This window comes from Oncorhynchus kisutch, linkage group LG17, assembly GCF_002021735.2.
Source record: "Oncorhynchus kisutch isolate 150728-3 linkage group LG17, Okis_V2, whole genome shotgun sequence".
NCBI classification, from domain to species: Eukaryota; Metazoa; Chordata; class Actinopteri; order Salmoniformes; family Salmonidae; genus Oncorhynchus; species Oncorhynchus kisutch.
The window spans coordinates 5,681,471-5,707,868 of NC_034190.2; the positions used below are offsets into that span (position 1 = coordinate 5,681,471).

General features: G+C 42.8%; 1 protein-coding gene across 1 annotated transcript in view; it reads left to right on the forward strand.

The window, feature by feature from the left end:
• hpcal4 (hippocalcin like 4) overlaps positions 1–26,398 on the forward strand; it is a 44,439-nt gene that overhangs the window by 2,661 nt on the left and 15,380 nt on the right. The window contains exon 2 of the mRNA XM_031794945.1: positions 25,646–25,822. Coding sequence (XP_031650805.1) covers positions 25,661–25,822 — 162 coding nt within the window. The 5' untranslated portion in view covers positions 25,646–25,660. The remainder of the gene's footprint in view (positions 1–25,645; positions 25,823–26,398) is intronic.

Below are 26,398 nucleotides of genomic sequence, written 5' to 3' on the forward strand. Positions count from 1 at the left end.
CTTACTTTTGAAAATATTCCTCTGTTTGCAATCCCAAGGGTCCCAGCTACAACATGAATGGTCATTTTGTTAGATAAAATTCTTCTTTATATCCCAAAAAGTCAGTTTAGTTGGTGCCATCGATATGAGTAATCCACTTGTTCAACATGCAGAGAAAGGAATCCAAAAATCTACCCTTAAACATTGTTTCAACAAGTCAAAATTAAAAAAATGGAATCAAACTATAATATTTCTTACGGAAAGAAGTATGTTCAAAAGGAAACCGACTTTAGCAGGTGCGTCCTTTCTTCATGGCGTGCGCAAACACGAATTTCCAAGACTGTGTCCCTTTACTTAAACTGATATTTCTTATTCGTTCTTAAAGTTACAAGCCTGAAACCTAGAACAGAGAATACTGACACCCTGTGGAAGCCATATGAATTGCATCCTGGGAGCTAATTTTCAGAATGCCCTAATTCCTCCCCTTGTAAGAGGATGGTCTCTCTCAAAGAAAAAGATTTCTGGTTGGTTTTTCTTTGGATTTCCTCCTATTGTGTTATAGTCTCATACATTATTTTAACATTTCTACAAACTTCAAAGTGTTTTCTTTCCAATGGTACCAATTATAAGCATATCCTGGCTTCAGGGCCTGAGAAACAGTCTGTCTAATCTGAGGGAAATATGTGTCTCTAATATGTTTTTACATTTGGCAGGAGGTTAGAAAGTGTAGCTCAGTTTCCACCTTATTTTGTGGGCAGTGAGCACATAGCCTGTCTTCTCTTGAGAACCACTAGGCTACCCTGCCCAAGGTTGTAGAGTAATGAGGTGGTAGATTACTGAGGTGGTAGAGTACTGAGGTGGTAGAGTTTTTTTGTTAATTCTTTCAAAATGTGTCAAGTAATTATCTTTTTGTTTTCTCATGATTTGGTTGGGTCTAATTGTGCTGCTGTCCTGGGGCTCTGTAGTGTGTGTTTGTGTTTGTGAACAGAGCCCCAGGAGCAGCTTGCTTAGGGGACTCTTCTCCAGGTTCATCTCTCTGTAGGTGATGGCTTTGTTATGGAAGGTTTGGGAATCGCTTCCTTTTAGGTGGTTGTAGAATTTAACGGCTCTTTTCTGGATTTTAATAATGAGCCTATTTCTGATCTGCATGCATTATTTGGTGTTCTACGTTGTACACGGAGGATATTTTTGTAGAATTCTCTCACTGATTCTCTATCATAGCCTCTCTCTCTGATACTCTATCATAGCCTCTCTCTCTCTCTGATTATCTATCATAGCCTCTCTTTCATTCTCTATCATAGCCTCTCTCTCTGATACTCTAACATATCCTCTCTCTCTGATACTCTATCATAGCCTCTCTCTCGTTCTCTATCATAGCCTCTCTCTCTTTCTCTCTCTCTCTGTCTGACACTCAATCAGAGCCTCTCTCTCTCTGATTCTCTATCATAGCCTCACTCTCTCTCTCTCTTATGATCTATCATAGCCTCTCTCTCTCTGATGATCTATCATAGCCTCTCTCTCTCTCTGAATCTCTATCATAGCCTCTCTCTGATTCTCTATCATAGCCTCTCTCTCTCTCTGATTCTCTATCATAGCCTCTCTCTCATGCATTATTTGGTGTTTTACGTTGTACTTTGAGGATATTTTGGAAGAATTCTGCAGATTCTCAATTTTGTTTTTTGTTTTGACCCATTTAGTGAATTCTTGGCGGACCCCAGACCTCACAACCATAAAGGGCAATGCGTTTTATAACTGATTCAAGTATCGTTTGCAAGTATCTTCCTTTTGGTGACATAGTTGGCCCTTCTTGCGTTGTCTCTCAGATATTTTACAGCTTTGTGGAAGTTACCTGTGGCACTGATGTTCAGGCCGAGGTATGTATAATTTTCTTGTCAGCTCTAGTGCAACGATGTCTAGATGGAATTTGTATTTGTGATCCTGGCAACTGGACCTTTTTTGGAACACCATTATTTTTGTCTTACTGAGATTTACTGTCAGGGCCCAGGTCTGACAGAATCTATGCAGAATGCAGTGGCTTGCGAAGGTATTCACCCCCCTTGGCATTTTTCCTATTTTGTTGCCTTACAACCTGGAATTAAAATTGGATTTTGGGGGGTTGTATCATTTGATTTACATGCCTACCTCTTTCAAGATGCAAAATATTGTTTTATGTTTAACAAACCAGAAATAAGATAATAAAATAGAAAACGTGAACATAACCCCCCCCCCCCCCCCCCCCCCCCCCTTTTGCAGCAATTACAGCTGCAAGTCTCTTGGGGTTTGTCTCTGTAAGCTTGGCACATCTAGTCATGGGATTTTTTGCCCATTTTTCAAGGAAAACCTGATTGCCCTAGATCAGCACTCCTACTATGAGACACTTCAAGGCAAAACCTGCTCCAGCTCCTTCAAGTTGGATGGGTTCCGCTTATGTACAGCAATCTTTAAGTCATACTACAGATTCTCAATTAGATTGAGGTCTGGGCTTTGACTAGGCCATTCCAAGACATTTAAATGTTCCCCTTAAACCACTTGAGTGTTGCTTTAGCAGTATGCTTAGGGTCATTGTCCTGCTGGAAGATGAACCTCCGTCCCAGTCTCAAATATCTTGAAGAATTTCCCTGTATATGGCGTCATCCGTCATTCCTTAAATTCTGACCAGTTTCCCAGTCCCTGCAGATGAAAAACATCCCCACAGCATGATGCTGCCACCAACATGCTTCACTGTTGGGTTTGGATGGTGTTCTCCGGGTGATGAGAGGTGTTGGGTTTGCTCCAGACATAGTGGTTGATGGCCAAATCATCTGACCAGAGTATCTTCTTCCATATTTTTGGGGAGTCTCCCACATGCCTTTTTTTCTGGCCACTCTTCCATAAAGCCCTGCTCTGTGGAGTGTTTTTACGGACAGATACTCCAAATCTCCGCTGTGGAGCTTTGCAGCTTCTTCAGGGTTATCTTTGGTCTCTTTGTTGCCTCTCTGAGTAATGCCCTCCTTGCCTGGTCTGTGAGTTTTGGTGGACGGCCCTCTCTTGGTAGGTTTGCTATGGTGCCATATTCTTTCAATTATTTTTAGAATGAATTTAATGGTGCTCCGTGGGATGTTCAAAGTTTCAGATATTTTTTTATAACCCAACCCTGATCTGTACTTCTCCAGAACTTTGTCCCTGACCAGTTTGGAGAGCTCCTTGGTCTTCATTGTACCACTTTCTTGGTGGTGCCCCTCTCTTAGTGGTGTTGCAGACTCACCAGAATGGGGAGAATACATACGGTATGACCAAACGACTTTTCCATTTTTAATTTTTAAGATTTTTTTTAAACAAGTTATTTTTTAAATTTCACTTCACCAATTTGGACATTTTTGTGTATGTTCATTACATGAAATTCAAAATTAGAATCCATTTAAATTACAATGAAACAAAATAGGAAAAACACCAAGGGGGATGGATACTTCTGTAAGGCATCTAGGCAGGTGTTGCTATTGGCCCTCCTTGGTTGGGGACAGAAGCACCAGCAAAAATCAGCAAACAGTAAACATTTGCCTTCAGATTCTAGTAGGGTGAAGCCGTGTGCTGCGGACTGTTCTAGTGCCCTTACCAAATCGTTGAAATCTATGTTGAGGATAGAGGAGAGGGCTTAAGCTGCATCCTGATCTCACCCCACGGCCCTGTGGAAAGAATCTGTGTGGTTTTTGCACATTTTAACCAAACATTTGTTGTTTGTGTATATGTATATTATAATGTCTTTCCCCCGACACCACGTTTATTTTTAATCAACAAAGCATGAGAAGACTTTTGCCTTTGCCTTTGTTTTGGTGTGTATGTTTGTCAATTGTGCAGGGTGAATACGTGGTCTGTTGTAGGGTAATTTGGTTAAAAGCCAATTTGACATTGGCTCAGTACATTGTTTTCACTGAGGAAATGTACGTGTCTGCTGGTAATTATAATGCGGTTTTCCCAAGGTTACATTTGATATTCTCTCTCTCTCTCTCTCTCTCTCTCTCTCTCTCTACAGTAACAGGTGCATCTGATGCTTTGCCATGGCGACAATCTGTTAGCTTGCCTTAAATGCACACTGAAACAAATATGACCCTGTCTTTCAAAGATATTTAATAAAAATCCAAATAACTTCACAGATCTTCATTGTAAACCATTGTTTATGGTTCATCGAACATTGCTTGTTTAACGGTCGTTAAGACACTAACAGCTTCCAGACGATAGGCAATTAAGGTCACAGTTATGAAAACGTAGGACACTAAAGAGGCCTTTCTACTGACTCTGAAAAACACCAAAAGAAATCTGTGTGAACATGCCTTAGGCATGCTGCAAGGAGGCATGAGGACTGTAGATGTGGCAAGGGCAATAAATTGCAATGGTCGTACTGTGAGACGCCTAAGACAGCACTACAGGAAGACAGAATGGACAGCTGATCATCCTCGCAGTGGCAGACAACGTGTATCAACACCTGCACAGGATCGGTACATCCGAACATCACGACTGCAGGACAGGTACAGGATGGCAACAAAAACTGAGTTACATCAGGAACCACAATCCCTCCATCAGTGCTCAGACTGTCCGCAATTGGTTGAGAAAGGCTGAACTGAGAGCTAGTAGGCCTGTTGTAAGGCAAAACAATGTTGCCTATGGGCACAAATCCACCATCGCTTGACCAGACAGGACTGGCAAAAAGTGCTCTTCACTGACGAGTGGCAGTTTTATCTCACCAGGGGTGATGGTCAGATTCGTGTTTATCATCGATAGAATGAGCGTTACAATGAGGCCTTTACTCTGGAGCGAGATCGATTTGGAGGTGGAGGGTCTGTCATGGTCTGTGTGGTGTGTCACAGCATCATCGGACTGAGCTTCTTGTCATTGCAGGCAATCTCAACTCTGTGTGTTACCGGAAAGACATCCTCCTCCCTCATATGGTTCCCTTCCTGCAGGCTCATCCTGACATGACCCTCCAGCATAACAATGCCACCAGCCATAATACTCATGCTGTGTGTGATTTCCTGTAAGACATGAATGCTATAAATACCCAGGTGTCTGGCTAAACTGTAAACTCTCCTTCCAGACTCACATTAAGCATCTCCAATCAAAATTAAATCTAGAATCGGCTTCCCATTTCGCAACAAAGCTTCCTTCACTCAAGCTGCCAAACATACCTTCGTAAAACTGACCATCCTACTGAACCTTGACTTCGGCGATGTCATCAATAAAATAGCCTCCAACACTCTACTCAGAAACTGGATGTAGTCTATCACAGTGCCATCCGTTTTGTCACCAAAGCCTCATATACTACCCACCACTGTGACCTGTACGCTCTCGTTGGCTGGCCCTCGCTTCATACTCTTCGCCAAACCCACTGGCTACAGGTTATCTACAAGTCTCTGCTAGGTAAAGCCCCGCCCTATCTCAGCTCACTGGTCACCATAGCAGCACCCACTCGTAGCACATGCTCCAGCAGGTATATCTCACTGGTTATCCCCAAAGCCAATTCCTCCTTTGGTTGCCTTTCCTTCCAGTTCTCTGCTGCCACTGACTGGAACGAACTGCAAAAATCACTGAAGCTGGAGATTCCCATCTCCCTCACTAGCTTTAAGAACCAGCTGTCAGAGCAGCTCACAGATCACTGCACCTGTTCATAGCCCATCTGTATACAGCCCATCTATCTACCTCATCCCCATACTGTATTTTTTATTTTATTTAGCTCCTTTTGCACCACTCTACTTGCACATCCATCTTTTATACATCTACCATTCCAGTGTTTAATGCCATGTTGTAATTACTTCGCCACCAGGGCCTATTTATTGCCTTAACTCCCTTATTTGACCTAATTTTCACTCACTGTATATAGACTTTTTGTTTTCTTTTTTTCCAACTGTATTACTGACTGTATGTTTGTTTTGTTCCATGTGTAACTCTGTGTTGTTGTGTTGGGGAATAATCAGAAGTGGTTGGTAACATAGGTAAGATGTTTTATATTCATCATATGTTTGTAAGTTACTTCTCATCAGAATGTGTTTGTATAATACTGTGGCGGGGTTGCAGTATCTGTTCTATGTCAAGACTAAGTTGCTTGGGCCGGAGAGAGGGGAGAGGTCAAGCGTGTATCTCTTGGCTCCACAATGTCTGTGTGCCAGTCAGTGTGTCTCTGTGATCTTGTCAAGATAGGATGGATTTGATATATGCTTGTTGATATGGAGGATTGGGTTATGGTTCTGAGTTTGAGAAAATAACATAGTTTAGGAGACAAAGCTGAACGATAAATTATGCCTATGCTGTCTCACTATGTGTCTTTGCTTATAAAGGATCTCAGTTGAAATGTGTGAGGGACTCTCAGAGAATTCATTGATAGACACTGAATTGATCTGAGAGTCACAGGGTTGTGATAGAGCTCATATAATTAAAGATGGACTTTGTGATAACTAACTCTGACTTGTGTGTGGTTTGCTCTCATGATTTGGTAAATAGAGGAAATTTACACGACAGTTGTCAAACAGCTTTGCTTTATTTTAGCCAGGTCGCAGTTGCAAATGAGAACTTGTTCTCAACTAGCCTACCTGGTTAAATAAAGGTTAAAAAAATTACAATAATAAATGCCAGTGTTCTGCTATGGCCAGCAAAGAGCCCGGATCTCAATCCCATTGAGCATGTCTGGGACCTGTTAGATCGGAGGGTGAGGGCTAGGGCCATTCCCCCCAGAAATGTCCGGGAACTTGCAGGAAGAGTGGGGTAACATCTCACAGCAAGAACTGGCAAATCTGGTGCAATCCATGAGGAGATGCACTGCAGTACTTAATGCAGCTGGTGGCCACACCAGATACTGTACTGAGACGTCAGTGCTTAGAGTTTTTACCTTTATTTAACTAGGCAAGTCAGTTAAGAACAAATTCTTATTTTCAATGACGGCCTAGCAACAGTGGGTTAACTGCCTGTTCAGGGGCAGAACGACAGAGTTGTACCTTGTCAGCTCGGGGATTTGAACTTGCAACCTTCCGGTTACTAGTCCAACGCTCTGACCACTAGGCTACCCTGCCGCCTCTACACTCTAACCACTAGGCTACCCTGCCGCCTCTACACTCTAACCACTAGATGTCCTTCATGCTTTAAAGAAACTTTAGCAAAATGCATTATCTATCTGTGCCATAATGGTACCCGGTTCCCTATATAGTCAACCGAGTCACCCGTCACACAAGTCAGTTTCCATCCAACAGTGAGCCCCGTTACCTTCGAGTCAGTTTCCATCCATGTCTGAGGACGTCACGAGATGATGTGGAATCCTGTCGCTACGGGTAACAGTGAGCCCCGTTACCTTCGAGTCAGTTTCCATCCATGTCTGAGGACGTCACGAGATGATGTGGAATACTGTCGCTACGGGTAACAGTGAGCCCCGTTACCTTCGAGTCAGTTTCCATCCATGTCTGAGGACGTCACGAGATGATGTGGAATCCTGTCGCTACGGGTAACAGTGAGCCCCGTTACCTTCGAGTCGGTTTCCATCCATGTCAGAGGATGTCAGGAGATTATGTGGAATCCTGTCGCTATGGGCAACAGTGAGCCCCTTTACCTTCGAGTCGGTTTCCATCCATGTCTGAGGACGTCAGGAGATGATGTGGAATCCTGTCGCTATGGGTAACAGTGACCCCCTTTACCTTCGAGTCGGTTTCCATCCATGTCTGAGGACGTCAGGAGATGATGTGGAATTCTGTCGCTATGGGCAACAGTGAGCCCCGTTACCTTCGAGTCGGTTTCCATCCATGCCTGAGGACGTCAGGAGATGATGTGGAATCCTGTCGCTATGGGCAACAGTGAGCCCATCGAGTCGGTTTCAGCTTTTGCCAGGGCTTGGTGGACGAGGATCGTGAATAGGCATGAACCTCTGGTGCTATAGTGTTGCAGGTTGAGATCCAGCGAGAGAAAGATGTTTTTGAGATTTTTTTTGTTTTAATCCTATCCTAAAATCTTAACTCTTACCTTAACCATTCTGAATTAATGCCTAACCTTACGATTTTAGAGTTAATGCCCAGTTTGAAAAACATGCATGAGAGTCAAATTCTGATATGAGACTGTGCGTTACGTTTGACCGGAGCCCTATTTGTGTCTTGATCAATACTAGTTCACTATAAAGGGAATAGAGGGCAATTTAGAGAGATGGAGATTCACAATAGTGCAGTCGGTATATAGATACAGGCTCCTGCTTGGTAGATGGAGAGATACAACACCTGCATGGTAGATGGAGAGATACAGTATCCTGCTTGGTAGGTAGAGAGATACAACACCTACATGGTAGATGGAGAGATACAGTATCCTGCTTGGTAGATGGAGAGATACAACACCTACATGGTAGATGGAGAGATACAACACCTACATGGTAGAGAGATACAGTATCCTGCTTGGTAGATGGAGAGATACAACACCTACATGGTAGATGGAGAGATACAACACCTACATGGTAGATGTAGAGATACAACACCTACATGGTAGAGAGATACAGTATCCTGCTTGGTAGGTAGAGAGATACAACTCCTACATGGTAGAGAGATACAGTATCCTGCTTGGTAGGTAGAGAGATACAACTCCTACATGGTAGATGGAGAGATACAGGCTCCTGCTTGGTAGATGTAGAGATACAACACCTACATGGTAGATGGAGAGATACAACACCTACATGGTAGATGAGAGATACAACACCTACATGGTAGAGAGATACAGTATCCTGCTTGGTAGATGGAGAGATACAACACCTACATGGTAGATGGAGAGATACAACACCTACATGGTAGATGTAGAGATACAACACCTACATGGTAGAGAGATACAGTATCCTGCTTGGTAGGTAGAGAGATACAACTCCTACATGGTCGATGGAGAGATACAGTATCCTGCTTGGTAGATGGAGAGATACAGTAGTGGAGAAGGTGGAACATTTTAAGTTCCTCGGCGTACACATCACAGACAAACTGAAATGGTCCCCCCACACAGACAGAGGGGTGAAGAAGGCGCATAATTTAAACAGGGTCATAATAAACAGTGTTAGTCTTACGAGAACCGTGGATTTACACCCCGCAGCGCTTTGTGTGTGTTTTTTGTCACCAAAAAACACACACAATCATTTACAGATTCATAATCGAGAGCATCCTGTCGGGCTGTATCACCGCCTGGTACGGCAACTGCTCCGCCCACAACCGTAAGGCTCTCCAGAGGGTAGTGAGGTCTGCACAACGCATCACCGGGGGCAAACTACCTGTCCTCCAGGACACCTACACCACCCGATGTCACAGGAAGGCCATAAAGATCATCAAGGACAACAACCACCCGAGCCACTGCCTGTTCACCCCGCTATCATCCAGAAGGCGAGGTCAGTACAGGTGCATCAAAGCTGGGACCGAGAGACTGAAAAACAGCTTCTATCTCAAGGCCATCAGACTGTTAAACAGCCACCACTAACATTGAGTGGCTGCTGCCAACATACTGAGAAAAATCTCTAGCCACTTTAATAATTCAAAATGAGATGTAATAAATGTACCTCTAGTCACTTTAAACAATCCCACTTGATATAATGTTTACATACCCTACATTACTCATCTCATATGTATATACTGTATTCTATACCATCTACTGCATCTTGCCTATGCTCCACGGCCATCACTCATCCATATATTTATATTTACATATTCTTATTCATTCCTTTACACTTGTGTGTATAAGGAAGTTGTGAAATTGATTAGATTACTTTTTAGATATTACTGCATTGTCGGAACTAGAAACACAAGCATTTCGCTACACTCGCATTAACATCTGCTAACAATGTGCATGTGACCAATACAATTTGATTTGATTTGATTTGAGAGCCAGAGAGATACATAATTCCATTTGACAGATAAAGAGATTCAATAGTCTACTTGTTAGGTAGAGAGATACAGTAGGCTACTTGTTATATATAGAGATACAGGATTATACCTTGTAGTTTGAGAGATACATCATCCTACTTGGTAGATATAGAGATACAGGATCCTACTTTGTAGTTTGAGAGATACAGGATTCTACTTTGTAGTTTGAGAGATACAGGATCCTACTTTGTAGTTTGAGAGATTCATCATCCTACTTTGTAGTTTGAGAGATACGGGATCCTACTTTGTAGTTAGAGAGATATGGGATCTTACTTTGTAGTTTGAGAGTTACAGGATGCTACTTTGTAGTTTGAGAGATACGTAACCTAATTGGTAGATATAGATATACAGGAACCTACGTTGTAGTTTGAGAGATACATAGCCTATTTGGTAGTTTGTGGTCCCTGGTTGAAAAACACTTTATTGTGTTCATCACTTATGACACTTCTTATTCACACTGTTGCACAATTTTGTTTCTATAGCGATACATTCTCTCTCTCTCTCTCTCACTCTCTCTCTCCCTCTCTCTCTCTCTCGTATCATTTTGGGGAATTCTCTCTCTCTCTCTCTCCCTCTCTCTCTCTCCCTCTCTCTCTCTCTCGTATCATTTTGGGGAATTCTCTCTCTCTCTCTCTCTCTCTCTCTCTCTCTCTCCCTCTCTCTCTCATTGCTAAAGAGTGTATTGTAATGCAAAGGAAGACATTCCCGCTAGTTGGGCCAGTAACAGAAAGGTTGCAAGATCGTATCCCCGAGCTGACAAGGTAAAAATCAGTCGTTCTGCACCTGAACAAGGCAGTTAACCCACTGTTCCCCGGTAGGCTGTCATTGAAAATAAGAATCTGTTCTTAACTGACTCACCTAGTTAAATAAAGGTACAATTCAAAAAAGCTAAATGAACCAACTCACAAGTTTGTGAATCTAGCAGAAATTAAACCCACAACAATGTTGCTACCAGCACTATTCAACCAACTGAGAAAGTCAACCACTAGAATTTAAATGCTCTTTACTGCTTTGAGGCAGATCAGCAGGCAGACTGAAACAACTGAACCAATCATAAGTCCAGTAGTCTGGTGACATCACTGCACAGTAGACTTACGAGATCGATAGGTCAACTGCTATCGATCAGACAGTGACAATGTGTCTGTTGATGTTATTGAACATTCTCATCTGACAGACCGCGCTTATCATGGGCGCATTTACGTCACAGAAATTGGCTTTGTGTGTGTTGCTATATCTCCTCCCATTAACATTAATTAGAACACAGTATTTGTAACGCAGGCTGTCATTGGCTAAGCAAAAAAAGAGGTCAGAAGCTTATGGGTACTCAGTAGTGGGCTACTGTTGGGAGTGGGTACTCAGTAGTGGGCTACAGTTGGGAGTGGGTACTCAGTAGTGGGCTACAGTTGGGAGAGGGTCCTCAGTAGTGGGCTGCAGTTAAGAGTGGGTACTCAGTAGTGGGCTACAGTTGGGAGTGGGTACTCAGTAGTGGGCTACAGTTAGGAGTGGGTACTCAGTAGTGGGCTACAGTTGGGAGTGGGTACTCAGTAGTGGGCTACAGTTGGTAGTGGGTACTCAGTAGTGGGCTACAGTTGGGAGAGGGTACTCAGTAGTGGGCTGCAGTTAGGAGTGGGTACTCAGTAGTGGGCTACAGTTGGGAGTGGGTACTCAGTAGTGGGCTACAGTTGGGAGTGGGTACTCAGTAGTGGGCTACAGTTGGGAGTGGGTACTCAGTAGTGGGCTACAGTAGGGAGTGGGTACTCAGTAGTGGGCTACAGTTGGGAGTGGGTACTCAGTAGTGGGCTACAGTTGGGAGTGGGGACTCAGTAGTGGACTACAGTTGGGAGTGGGTACTCAGTAGTGGGCTACAGTTGGGAGTGGGGACTCAGTAGTGGACTACAGTTGGGAGTGGGTACTCAGTAGTGGACTACAGTTGGGAGTGGGTACTCAGTAGTGGGCTACAGTTGGGAGTGGGGACTCAGTAGTGGACTACAGTTGGGAGTGGGGACTCAGTAGTGGACTACAGTTGGGACTGGGTACTCAGTAGTGTGCTACAGTTGGGAGTGGGTACTCAGTAGTGGGTTACTGTCATCCTGTGTTGGGTCATGAGTTATGAGTTATCACTGGAAACAATGTTTCTCAGGTGGCAGATGTGATTTAAGTGTCTCGACAGAAGAACATTGTAGAGCCAGAACAGGTCCAAACTGTTGTGCCCTGCTTAAAGGGGCAATATGCAATTGGTACATCCATATCTTGGGTCTTGTAAATTAATGATATACAGTACCAGCCAAAAGTTTGGACACACCTACTCATTCCAGGGATTTTCTTTATTTTTAAAATATTTTCGACATTGTTGAATAATAGTGAAGACATCAAATCTAAGAAATAACACATATGGAATCATGTAGTAACCAAAAAAGTGTTAAACAAATCAAAATATATTTATATTTTACATTCTTCAAAGTAGCCACCCTTTACCTTGATGACAGCTTTGACAAATCAAGTTTGATTTGATTTGAATCTTGAATAATATTGAGGGAGAAATGTACAAATGCACAAGCATCATCATACCCCGAAAAAAAGAGGTCGGCATTTTTTTGGGGGGTATGATATAAAATGCTAACCTCCCCTGTTATTGTAATGGTGAGAAGTTAGCATGTCTTGGGGTATGATATAAAATGCTAACCTCCCCTGTTATTGTAATGGTGAGAAGTTAGCATGTCTTGGGGGTATTCTCTAACCCAACAACCTGATGTTGCTATTGCACCATTCTCTAACCCAACACCCTGATGTTGCTATTGCACCATTCTCTAACCCAACACCCTGATGTTGCTATAGCACCATTCTCTAACCTAGCACCCTGATGTTGCTATAGCACCATTCTCTAACCCAACAACCTGATGTTTCTACAGCACCATTCTCTAACCCAACACCCTGATGTTGCTATAGCACCATTCTCTAACATAACACCCTGATGTTTCTCTAGCACCATTCTCTAACCCAACACCCTGATGTTGCTATAGCACCATTCTTTAACCCAACACCCTGATGTTGCTCTAGCACCATTCTCTAACCCAACACCCTGATGTTGCTATAGCACCATTCTCTAACCCAACACCCTGATGTTGCTATAGCACCATTCTCTAACACAACACCCTGATGTTGCTATAGCACCATTCTCTAACCCAACACCCTGATGTTGCTATAGCACCATTCTTTAACCCAATACCCTGATGTTGCTATAGCACCATTCTCTAACCCAACACCCTGCTGTTGCTCTAGCACCATTCTCTAACCCACCACCCTGATGTTGCTATAGCACCATTCTCTAACCCAACACCCTGATGTTGCTATAGCACCATTCTCTAACCCAACAACCTGATGTTGCTCTAGCACCATTCTCTAACCCAAAACCCTGATGTTGCTATAGCACCATTCTCTAATCCAACACCCTGAGATCTTCAGACGGTGATATTTGGTGCTTTTGAATCTAGTTCTATTATAATGAATTGTTGGCATGAATGTTTGTGTTACCGTGTGTGTGTGTGTTACCGTGTATGTGTGTGTGTGTTGGTGTAGAACAGTTGATACCCAAAGGGTTTCTGTATGCTTCAGGCTCATTTCCATGTTTCGGCTCACTGATACTGCATGACAAACAGGTGTGTGTGCGTACTCGTGTGGTTGTGTGTGTCCCTCCTGCTGTGTATGTCTCTGACCTGTTCTGACACACCTGTGTCTTACAGCTTTACTGTGGCTACTGAGGGAGACCCCCTCTCTCTCCCTCTCTCTCTCTCTCTCTCTCTCTCCAACTAAACCATTTTAAACAGACAAAAGATTTTAAACTAGGCTATAGCTATAATTGCAGGACACCTCTGAAACACTGCAACACTATCCCGTGAATTAGAGGACGGCTGGAGAACCTATTCTCTTTCCCCATATTGTGCACTACTTTGGATCGAGTCAAAAGTAGTGCACTATATAGGGAATAGGATTCCATAGGGCTCTGGGCTAAAGTAGTGCACTATATAGGGAATAGGGTTCCATTGGGCTCTGGTCTAAAGTAGTGCACTATATAGGGAATAGGGTTCCATAGGGCTCTGGTCTAAAGTAGTGCACTATATTGGGAATAGGGTTCCATAGGGCTCTGGTCTAAAGTAGTGCACTATATAGGGAATAGGGTTCCATAGGGCTCTGGGCTAAAGTAGTGCACTGTATAGGGAACAGGGTTATATTTAGGATACAGACTAATGTAACAAATAAAATCATCAATAATATGAAACAATTGATTGATTGATCAAAACGTGATAAAATAAATAATGTTGGGAGATATGAGAGCTAAATGTTAGCCACATTTAGACACAGAGAGACAACTGGGGAGTCTTACCTCAGACAGATAGACGCACACACACACACACACACACGCACACACACACACACACACACACACGCACGCACACACACACACACACACACACACACACACACGCATCTTGGGAAACCAAATTTCCAAAAGCCTAATACTGTCCAGTGTATAAAAGGTCATACAATATGTTTGTTTGTATTTCTGTGTTGAAGTTGTAAATAATATTTGCTGGTCTGTTTTGTGTATTGAGTAGCAATCAGACACTAATTAATAATAATCATGATCCATTAAGAAAATGACAGTAAACACATATTTTTTTCAAACCCATGGATTTATGAAGAATTGAATCATTTTACGGTCGAGAAGGACAAAGCAATTGGAATGGCAAATACGTCTGACTGCGTTGCTGCTCGTCAAACACAATGCAATTTGGAAGAAAAACACGTGAGTAAACTGAACAAACAGTATAAAAAACTGGAACAAAGATTAAATTATATGAAGAATGACAGTAAAATGGTGAAATCTACATTCATTGAATCAGATGATGTTCCTCACAACACACACTGATAACATACTTTCAATATTTTCTTTCTGACCAGTCATATGGAATACTGTGTAGTCATATGGAATACTGACCAGTCATATGGAATACTGTGTAGTCATATGGAATACTGTCCAGTCATATGGAATACTGTCTAGTCATATGGAATACTGTCCAGTCATATAGAATACTGTCCAGTCATATGGAATACTGTCCAGTCATATGGAATACTGTCTAGTCATATGGAATACTGTCCAGTCATATAGAATACTGTCCAGTCATATGGAATACTGTCCAGTCATATGGAATACTGTCCAGTCATATGGAATACTGTCTAGTCATGTGGAATACTGTCTAGTCATATGGAATACTGTCCAGTCATATGGAATACTGTCTAGTCATATGGAATACTGTCCAGTCATATGGAATACTGTTCTGTCATATGGAATACTGTCCAGCCATATGGAATACTGTCCAGTCATATGTAATACTGTCCAGTCATATGGAATACTGTCCAGTCATATGGAATACTGTCCAGTCATATGGAATACTGTTCAGTCATATGGAATACTGTCCAGCCATATGGAATACTGTCCAGTCATATGGAATACTGTCCAGTCATATGGAATACTGTCCAGTCATATAGAATACTGTCCAGTCAAATGGAATACTGTCCAGTCATATGGAATACTGTCCAGTCATATAGACTACTGTCCAGTCATATGGAATACTGTCCAGTCATATAGAATACTGTCCAGTCAAATGGAATACTGTCCAGTCATATGGAATACTGTCCAGTCATATAGACTACTGTCCAGTCATATGGAATACTGTCCAGTCATATAGAATACTGTTCAGTCAAATGGAATACTGTCCAGTCATATGGAATACTGTCCAGTCATATGGAATACTGTCCAGTCACAGAGAGGGACATAGGCAAATTACACTTGGCCCAGAACAGAGCAGCACTGCTGGCCCTTAAATCTACACAGAGAGCCAACATCTATAACATGCATGTCAAGCGCTCCTGGCTCAAAGTAGTGGAGAGATCGACTGTGTCAACTACTGGTCTTATGTGAGAGGTATTGACATGCTGAATGCACAGAGCTGTCTGTTTAAACTACTAGCACACAGCTCAGATACCTAGCCATACCCCCAAGACATGCCACCAACAAACATGGGGAAACCCACAGTACTACACAGAGCCATGACTACATTCCACAGCAAGTAACTCATGATAGCAGTAAAAATCAGTTTTAAAAAACGAAGCAAAGATACAACTACACCTTATGGAACAACGCAGACTGTGAGAAGACATGCTAGCACACGTTCTCTACACACATGTATATTAAAATATTATTGTATTGTGGTATTACACGTTCTGTATTGTATACATATACTGTATAGTGGTGTAATAATGTTATATGATTGGCTAACGGGGATCCCTAATGAATACAGAACACACATCCATTCTGCTGTGTCTGTCCACTGTGTGTTTTTCCCCAGGCTCTACATGCAGTGTGATCTTAAATTAGAGTGTTTGAACCTTCGCTGTGGTGAACACTTTCTAAAGCGATACATCAGGCGCATGTTCTAACAAGAGAGGGAGAGCGAGAGAGCGATAACCAAAAGCCAAGAAGAAAAATACACTACATTACTTTATAAGGACTGAATGCTAAATTAAGGCTGCCAAGCTTGATACAACTTCAATTAGCACTGACATGTCAAGTGAGAGGTGTCAAAGCCCATTAGCCCAACAATGGCAGGAGAGTCGAACAGTCTACTCCAACCAAATGGAGAGGCCGTAGAAGCTGCCTCCCGCTGTTCAGAGTTAATTAAAATACAGTACCCTGTGCATGTAAAGAATGAGAAGGCAAGAAAAGATTACAAAATGAAGCTCCTTATGGAAAATCAAGAGACACATTTAGCTGACTATTACAAAAATGGGAACATCAGCAACCTTATCTTCCACACAAACCATCCCCTGGCATGGCACAGTGCTATATTAGCACACTACCCCTTTGTTAACTTCTTAAAGTATAGGGGGCAGAATTTTCACTTTTGGATAAATAGCGTGCCCAATTTCAAATTCCTGCTACTCATGCCAAGAATATAAGATATGCATATTATTAGTAGATTTGGATATAAAACACTCTGAAGTTTCTAAAACTGTTTGAATCATGTCTGTGAGTATAAAATAACTTATGTAGCAGACAAAACCCGAGAACCGTTCAGAATAAATAGAAATTGAGGCCTCTGTCTGTTCATTCAGTTCTCATTGGCAAACGATATTTCTTAGGAACTTGTTTTCAGTTCCTACCACTTCCACTGGATGTCACCAGTCTTTGGAATTTGGTTGAGGTTATTCCTTTGTGCAATGAAGAAGTCTGGACATCTAGGAACTGCGTAACACTGTTGAGAGTTCGGCAAGATGTGAAAAGTAGCTTGGTTTGTTGTGTTCCTGTATTGAACACAGAGAGACTCGTTTAAAAATACCTAAAGTTGTATTACAAAAGTAGTTTGAAATATGTTGGCAAAGTTTATAGGCAACTTTTGAAATGTTTTGTAGTGACGTTGCGTTTTTTGGCAGCTGTTTTTTTCTGGATCAAACGCGCCAAATAAATGGAAATTTTGGATATATATGGACGGAATTAATCGAACAAAAGGACCATTTGTGATGTTTATGGGACATATTGGAGTGCCAACAAAAGAAGCTTGTCAAAGGTAAGGCATGTTTTATATTTTATTTCTGCATTTTGTGTAGCGCCTGCAGGGTTTAAATATGCTACCGTCTTTGTTGACTGTTGTGCTATCATCAGCTAATAGCTTCTTATGCTTTTGCCGAAAAGCCTTTTTAAAATCTGACATGTTGGCTGGATTCACAACGAGTGTAGCTTTTATTTAGTATCTTACATGTGTGATTTAATGAAAGTAATGGTGTCTGTAAACTTTTTTATATCATTTTTATTTCATTGCCGCGCTGCAAGTGTCCCCTGTACCATAAGAAGTTAAGAGAGGGGGTGTTAACGAGGGGTGGAAACTCAGGAAACTTAACAACGAGGACTCTGAGTCAGCTAATATAAATCTCTATAAGTCTGGAACAGTAATGGGAGAGGGCAACCCCCAAACAGTCTCAGCTGGACTCACCTAATCAAAGAATGTGCCAAGCAGGAGAAACCCAGCCTAAAACCCCCAAACAGCAAGCAATGCAGATGTAGAAGCACAGTGGCTAAGAAAAACTCCCTAGACAGGCAGGCACCTAGGAAGAAACCTAGAGAGGAACCAGGCTATGAGGGGTGGCCAGTCCTCTTCTGGCTGTGCCTGGGTAGAGATTATAACAGAACATGGCCAAGATGTTCAAATGTTCATAGATGACCAACAGAGTCAGATAATTATAATCACAGTAGTTTTGTCGAGGGTGAAGCAGGTCAGCACCTCAGGAGTAAATATCAGTTGGCTTTTCAGAGCAGACCATTTAGAGTTAGAGACAGCAGGTGTGGTAGAGGGAGAGAGTTGAAAACAGCAGGTCTGTGACAGGTACGTCAGGGTCAGGGTTCCATAGCCGCAGGCAGAACATTAGAAACTGGAGCAGCAGCACGGCCAGGTGGACTGGGGACAGCAAGGAGTCATTAGGCCAGGTAGACCTGAGGCATGGTCCTATGGCTCAGGTCCTCTTAGAGAGGAGAGAAAGAGAGAAAGAGAGAGAAAGAGAGAGAATTATAGGGAGCACACTTAAATTCACACAGGACACCAGATAAGACAGGAGAATTACTCCAGATATAACAAACTGACCCTAGCCCCCCGACACATAAACTACTGCAGCATAAATACTAGAGGCTGAGACAGGAGGGGTCGGGGGACACTGTGGCCCCGTCCAACAATACCCCCAGACGGGGCCAACCAGGCAGGATAATACCACACCACATTGCCAAAGCACATTCCCCACACGACTAGAGGGATAGCTTCAACCACCAACTTACTACCCTGAGACAAGGCCGAGTATAGCCCGCGAAGATCTCCTCCATGACATGAACCCGAGGGGGGCACCAACCTAGACAGGAAGATCACATCAGTGACTCAACCCACTCAAGTGATGCACCCCTCCTAGGGACGGCATGGAAGAGCGCCAGTAAGCCAGTGACTCAGCCCCCATAATAGGGTTAGAGGCAGAGAATCCCAGTGGAGAGAGGGGAACTGGCCAGGCAGAGACAGCAAGGGTGGTTCGTCGCTCCAGTGCCTATCCGTCCACCATCACACCCCTGGGACAGACTACACTCAATCATAGGACTTACTGAAGAGATGAGTCTTCAATAAGGACTTAAAAGGTTGAGACCGACAGGTGTAGACCTTACATTGAAATGCTTATTTAAAAGCCCTTAACCAACAATGCAGTTTTAGGAAATACCCCCAAAAAGTAAGAGGTAAATAACAATAGTGGGGCTATATACAGGTGGTTCTGCAACAGGGTTAATGTGTGGGGGCACCAGTGTCAAGGTAATTGAGGTAATATGTACATGTAGGTAGAGTTATTAAAGTGACTATGCATAGATAATAACAGAGAGTAGCAGCAGCGTTCCAGAAGGGGGGGGGGTATTCCAAATAGTCTGGGTAGCCATTTGATTAGCTTTTCAGGAGTCTTATGGTTTGGGGGTAGAAGCTGTTTAGAAGCCTCTTGGACCTAGACTTGGCGTTGCTGTACTGCTTGCTGTGTGGTAGCAGAGTGAGTCTATGACTGGGGTGGCTGGAGTCTTTGATAATTTTTAGGGCTTTCCTCTGACACCGCCTGGTATAGAGGTCCTGGATGGCAGGAAGCTTGGCCCCAGTGATGTACTGGGCCGTACGCTCTAACCTCTGTAATGCTTTGGGGTCGGAGGCTGAGCAGTTGCCATACCAGGCAGTGATGCAACCCATTAGGATGCTCTCGATGGTGCAGTTTTAGAAGCTTTTGAGGATCTGAAGACCCATGCCAAATCTTTTCGGGCTTCTGAGGGGGAATAGGTTTTGTAATGCCCTCTTCCTGACTGTCTTCATGTAATTGGACCATGTTAGTTTGTTGGTGATGTGGACGCCAAGGAACTTGAAGCTCTCAACCTGCTCCACTACAGCCTCGTTGATGAGAATGGCAGCGTGCTCAGTCCTCCTTTTCCTGTAGTCCACAATGATCTCCTTTGTCTTGATCACATTGAGGGAGAGGTTGTTGTCCTGGCACCACAAGGTCAGGTCTCTGACCTTCTTCCTATAGGCTGTCTCATCGTTGACGGTGATCAGACCTACTACTGTTGTGTCATCAGCAAACTTAATGTCCTGGAGTTGTCCAGGCACAACTCCATGTGTTGGAGTTGTGCCTGTCCGTTCAGTCATGAGTGAACAGGGAGTACAGGAGGGGACAGAGCACACACGCGTGAGGGGCCACCTTGTTGAGTATCAACGTGGTGGATGTGTTGTTACCTACCCTTACCACCTGGGGGCAGCCCATCCGGATGTCCAGGATCCAGTTGCAGAGGAAGGTGTTTAGTCCCAGGGTCCTTATGAGCTTTGAGGGCACTATGGTGTTGAACTCTGAGCTGTAGTCAATGAATAGCTTTCTCACATAGGTGTTCCTTTTGTCCAGGTGGAAAAGGGCAGTGTGGAGTACAAAAGAGATTGCGTCATATGTGGATCTGTTGGTGCGGAATGGCAATTAGAGTGGGTCTAGCGTTTCTGAGATAATGGATATGGTTGCATCTTATTTAAACTTCTTCAGGATCGGTTGAAAATACAAAAGAACAGTTGTTTTTTCCTTTGTATTTTCTTCTACCAGATCTAATGTGTTATATTCTCATACATTCCTTTCACATTTCCATAAACTTCAAAGTGTTTCCTTTCAAATGGTACCAATAATATGCATATCCTTGCTTCAGGGCCTGAGTTGCAGGCAGTTAGATTTGGGTATGTCATTTTAGGCGAAAACTAACTCTGTCTCTGTCTCTGTCTCTGTCTCTGTCTCTGTCTCTGTCTCTGTCTCTGTCTCTGTCTCTGTCTCTGTCTCTGTCTCTGTCTCTGTCTCTGTCTCTGTCTCTGTGTCTGTGTCTGTGTCTGTGTCTGTGTCTGTCTCTGTCTCTGTCTCTGTCTCTGTCTCTGTCTCTGTCTCTGTCTCTGTGTCTGTCTGTCCCCAGCATGGGTTGTGTTGATGAAGACATGATGACATTTGAAATGTTTTTTATTCTTTTGGAATTTCTGTGAGTGTAATGTTAACTTTTTTATTTTTAAGGGATAGGCTTCCCGCTAGCCGACAACATCTGGTGAAATTGGAGGTTGCGCAATTCAAATAAATAATGACAATTTTAAACATTCATGAACATATAAGTAATACAAAGCTTAAATTATTGTTCATCTGCGTTGAACGATTGTCTACAGGGAAAGCATACCATGCGATTGTTTGAGGACGGTGCCCCACATCAACATATTTTTCAACCAGCACATGCTTCATAAAATAACAAATAGTGATTAAATAAATCACTTACTTTTGAAGAGCTTCCTCTGTTTGCAATCCCAAGGGTCCCAGCAACAACATGCATGGTCATTTTGTTAGATAAAATCCTTCTTTATATCCCAAAAAGTCAGTTTAGTTGGTGCCATCGATTTCAGTAATCCACTCGTTCAACATGCAGACAAAGGAGTCCAAAAAACTACAGCTAAACTTCGTCCAAACAAGTCAAACGACTTTTCTATTTAATCATCAGGTACTCTAAAATGTAAATAAACTATAATATTTAATACGGAAAGTAGTATGTTCAATAGGAAAGCAAAATTAATAAGCGCGCTCCCTCTCCCTCGCGCGCCGAAAGACTGGTATTGTTCCGGTGGAAGACATAGGAATTGCAATCTGGGAGATGAAATTACATAGGATCAAAATCTGGTTGTTCTTCAGATGTTTGCCTGCCATATCAATTCCGTTATAGTCTCAGACATCATTTTAACACTTTTAGAAACTGTGTTTGAAAGTGTTTTCTATCTAATGCTACCAGGTATATGCATATCCTGGCATCTGGGCCTGAGTAACAGGCAGTTTACTTTGGGCACGTCAGTCAGGCGGAAATTCAGGAACTAGACCATATCCCTAGTTTTTAATTAGTTTTTGTTAATGATCTTTTTCACTTGCTTTGGCAATGTAAACATATTTACATGCCAATAAAGCCCTTAATTGAAATTGAATTGAAATTGAATTGACATTGAATCAAAATTGAATTGACATTGAATTGAAATTGAATTGGAGAGCCCTTGTAATGCGGCCACACTTTAGCACCTCAAATTGGATGATCAGCCACTCTATCAAATGGCGGATAAGAGGGGGCACTGCTCAGTATGGTGTGTGTGTGTGTGTGTGTGTGTGTGTGTGTGTGTGCGGCTGTGTATGTGCTAATCAGATCATTTGTATCCAAAGTGACATCATTGACACTTTGAGCGTTTCTTTTGTGTGCCTCTCTCTCAAAACAACATGTGGTTTATTGTCCCATACACCAGATAGAAATGATTTACAGGTTCAGCCGAATCAATACAGAGCAAGTCAGTTAAGAATAAATGATTGTTTAGAATGACCTACCGGGGAAGAGTGGGTTAATTGCCTTGTTCAGGGGCAGAAGAACAGATGTTTTACCTTGATTCAATCCAGCAGCCTTTCAGGTACTGGCCCAATGCTCTAACCACTAGGTTACTAGGATCAGTCCCTCGCTCCATTTTTCAACTTAGACATTTTTCAACTTGTCTACCTCACTGTTAGCCTCACTCTGTCTCTCACTCTCTCCATTTCTGTCTCTCTCATCAGAGAGACTCATCAGAGAGAGACTCATCAGAGAGAGACTCATCAGAGAGAGAATCATCAGAGAGTGACTCATCAGAGACTCATCAGAGAGAGACTCATCAGAGAGAGAGAAAGAGAGAGACTCATCAGAGAGAGACTCATCAGAGAGAGACTCATCAGAGAGAGACTCATCAGAGAGAGAGAGAGAGACTCATCAGAGAGACTCATCAGAGAGAGAGACTCATCAGAGAGAGACTCATCAGAGAGACTCATCAGAGAGACTCATCAGAGAGAGACTCATCAGAGAGAGACTCATCAGAGAGAGAGACTCATCAGAGAGAGACACATCAGCGAGACTCATCAGAGAGAGACTCATCAGAGAGAGACTCATCTGAGACAGACTCATCAGAAAGACTCATCAGAGAGTGAGAGAGAGAGAGAATCATCAGAGAGACTCATCAGAGAGTGAGAGAGAGAGACTCATCAGAGAGACTCATCAGAGAGTGAGAGAGAGAGAGACTCATCAGAGAGAGTCTCATCAGAGAGAGACTCATCAGAGAGAGACTCATCAGAGAGAGACTCATCAGAGAAAGACTCATCAGAGAGACTCATCAGAGAGACTCATCAGAGAGTGAGAGAGAGAGAGACTCATCAGAGAGAGACTCATCAGAGAGACTCATCAGAATAAGACACATCAGAGAGACACTCATCAGAGAGAGACTCATCAGAGAGAGAGAGAGACTCATCAGAGAGACTCATCAGAGAGAGACTCATCAGCGAGACTCATCAGAGAGTGAGAGAGAGAGACTCATCAGAGAGAGACTCATCAGAGAGACTTATCAGAGAGACTCATCAGCTGGGCTTCCCATAGGGGGGTGGGAAACCAGAGATGAGACCAGAGGTGGCAGAACGGAGTACTCGGGTTTGGGTGGTTTGAGCCTGACGGAAGGGAGGGGCAGTTTCTCTTGCTGCTGAGTTGGCAAAGTCTTAAAGTGAATGCGGCCTTCGACTGGAAGCCAGTGGAGAGTCCGGAGGAACTTGGGGAAAACTTGGGAAGGTAGAAAACCAGGCAGGTAGCGAGAAGCAGAAAGAGAGAGATTCTATGTGAGGGATGCTATGTGAAAAGCATGTTAAATGGAGAGAGAATGACAGGTCATGATAGTATCTCTCTCTCTCTCTCTCTCTCTCTCTCTCTCTCTCTCTCTCTCTCTCTTTCCTTATCTCCCTCTCTCTATATATATATACAGTATATATATATCTCTTTCTTTCTCTCTCTCTCTCTCTCTCTATATATATATATATACATATATCTATGCAAAACCAGTCAAAAGTTTGGCCACACCTACTAATTCAAGAGTTTTTCTTTATTTTTACAATTTCTACATTGTATAATAATAAGATATCAAAACTATGAAATAACACATATGGAATCATGTAGTAACCAAAAAAGTGTTTAATGCAACTTGGGGCAGTATTTTAATTTTTGGATAAAAAACATTCCCATTTTAAACGGGATATTTTCTCACGACAAGATGCTTGACCATGCATATAATTGACAGCGTCGGATAGAAAACACTCGTTCTGACGTTTCCAAAACTGCAAAGATATTGTCTGTGAGTGCAACAGAACTGATGTTACAGGCGAAACCCAGATAAAAATCCAACCAGGAAGTGCCGCATTTTTTGAAACCGCTTGCCAATGACTCCTTATATGGCTGTGAGTGGGCAACGAATGAGCTCTCTACGCTTTCTACGTATTCCCCAAGGTGTCTACAGCATTGCGACGTCTTTTTACGCATTTATGTTGAAGAATAGCCATAAGGGACCACATTGAGCAAGTGGTCACATGATGTCTCCCGCAGAAAATCTTACGTAAAGTACTGAGGTAGCCATTTTTCCAATCGCTTCTTATGAGAAACCAATTGTCCCGATGGATATATTATCGAATAGATATGTGAAAAAACACCTTGAGGATTGATTCTAAACAACGTTTGCCATGTTTCTGTCGATATTATGGAGCTAATTTGGAAAAAAGTTTGGCATTGTAGTGACCGCATTTTCCGGTCGATTTCTCAGCCAAACGTGACGAACAAACGGGAGCTATTTCGCCTACAAAAATAATCTTTTTTGGAAAAAAGGAACATTTGCTATCTAACTGGGAGTCTCCTGAGTGAAAACATCGGAAGTTCTTCAAAGGTAAATTTGATTGCTTTTCTTATTTTCGTGAAAATGTTGCCTGCTGCCAGCAGAACCTAGCATAGCATTATGCCATGATAAACTTACACAAATGCTTGTGTAGCGTTGGCTGTAAAGCATATTTTGAACATCTGAGATGACAGTGTGATTAACAAAAGGCTAAGCTGTGTCTCAATATATTTCATTTGTGATTTTCATGAATAGGAAGATTTTGTAGGAAGATTTATGTCCGCTACGTTATGCTAATTCGTTTGAGGCTATGATTACGCTCCCGGATCCGGGTTTGAGAGTCACAAGAAGTTAGAAAATCTAAATATATTTTAGCAGTGTTCTGGATTAGATTCAGTGGTTTGGTTGCACAAAGCGGGGAGCCAACAGCAAGAAAACAGCCTGGATTAGGATCTGTGCCGCTTCCTGTGTGAGGTAGGGTCAGACTCTACGGATGTTGTAGAGTATGACCCTGCAGGAGAGGCTCACTGCTTTGATTTTTGCAGAAGATGACAGGGTATTGTCCAAGGTCACGCCACGGTTCGAGACTGGAGACAGGTGCTCTACACAGTACGAGCCCTATCTGGGGGTAGGTGCTCTACACAGTACGAGCCCTATCTGGGGGTAGGTGCTCTACACAGTACGAGTGCCTGCCTCCCAAAATGCATTATATTCCTTTGACTTAATCTGATTATATGATTGTGTGCATTTCCTATTTGATTGAATAATTGATTTGTAATTTGATTGTATCTTGATTGCTTGTGTGTATTCCAGAGATGGTTGAATCATTGGCTTAATTTATTGATTGATTTATTGATCAATCAACTGATTGTGTGCATTCCCAACAATTATCAGTTTATCAGTTTATTGTTCCATCATCATGTGATTCCTTGTGTCTCTTGTTTATTTCTCCAGAGAGGAGACTTTGTGATGGGGAAAGGAAACAGTAAGCTGGCACCAGAGGTTCTGGATGACCTCACCAAGAGTACTGAGTTCAACGAGGCTGAGCTCAAGCAGTGGTACAAAGGCTTCCTCAAAGACTGTCCCTCTGGTATACTGAACCTAGAGGAGTTCCAACAGCTATATGTCAAGGTGAGAGAGAGCGAGAGAGAGAGAGAGAGAGAGAGAGAGAGAGAGAGAGAGAGAGGGAGAGGGAGATTCAAAGACTGGCCCACTGGTATACAGAATCTAGAGGAGTTTCAACAACAATATGTTGGGAGGGAGAGAGAGAGGCCTCGCCCTAATAGAATCTGAAGTCAAATGTCTACTGTTTGCTGATGATATGGTGCTTCTGTCACCAACCAAGGAGGGTCTACAGCAGCACCTAGATCTTCTGCACAGATTCTGTCAGACCTGGGCCCTGACAGTACATCTCAGTAAGACCAAAATAATGGTGTTCCAAAAAAGGTCCAGTCGCCAGGACGTCAAATACAAATTCCATCTAGACAACTATCCTCTGTGGACAGCGTAAAACACCAAATAATGCATGCAGAGCAGAATTAGGCTGATACCCGGTAATTATCAAAAATCCAGAAAAGAGCAGTTAAGTTCTACAACTACCTAAAAAGAAGCAATTCCCAAACCTTCCATAACCAAGCCATCACCTACAGAGAGATGAATCCGAAGAAGAGTCCCCCTAAGCAGGTTCTGGGGCTCTGTTCACAAACA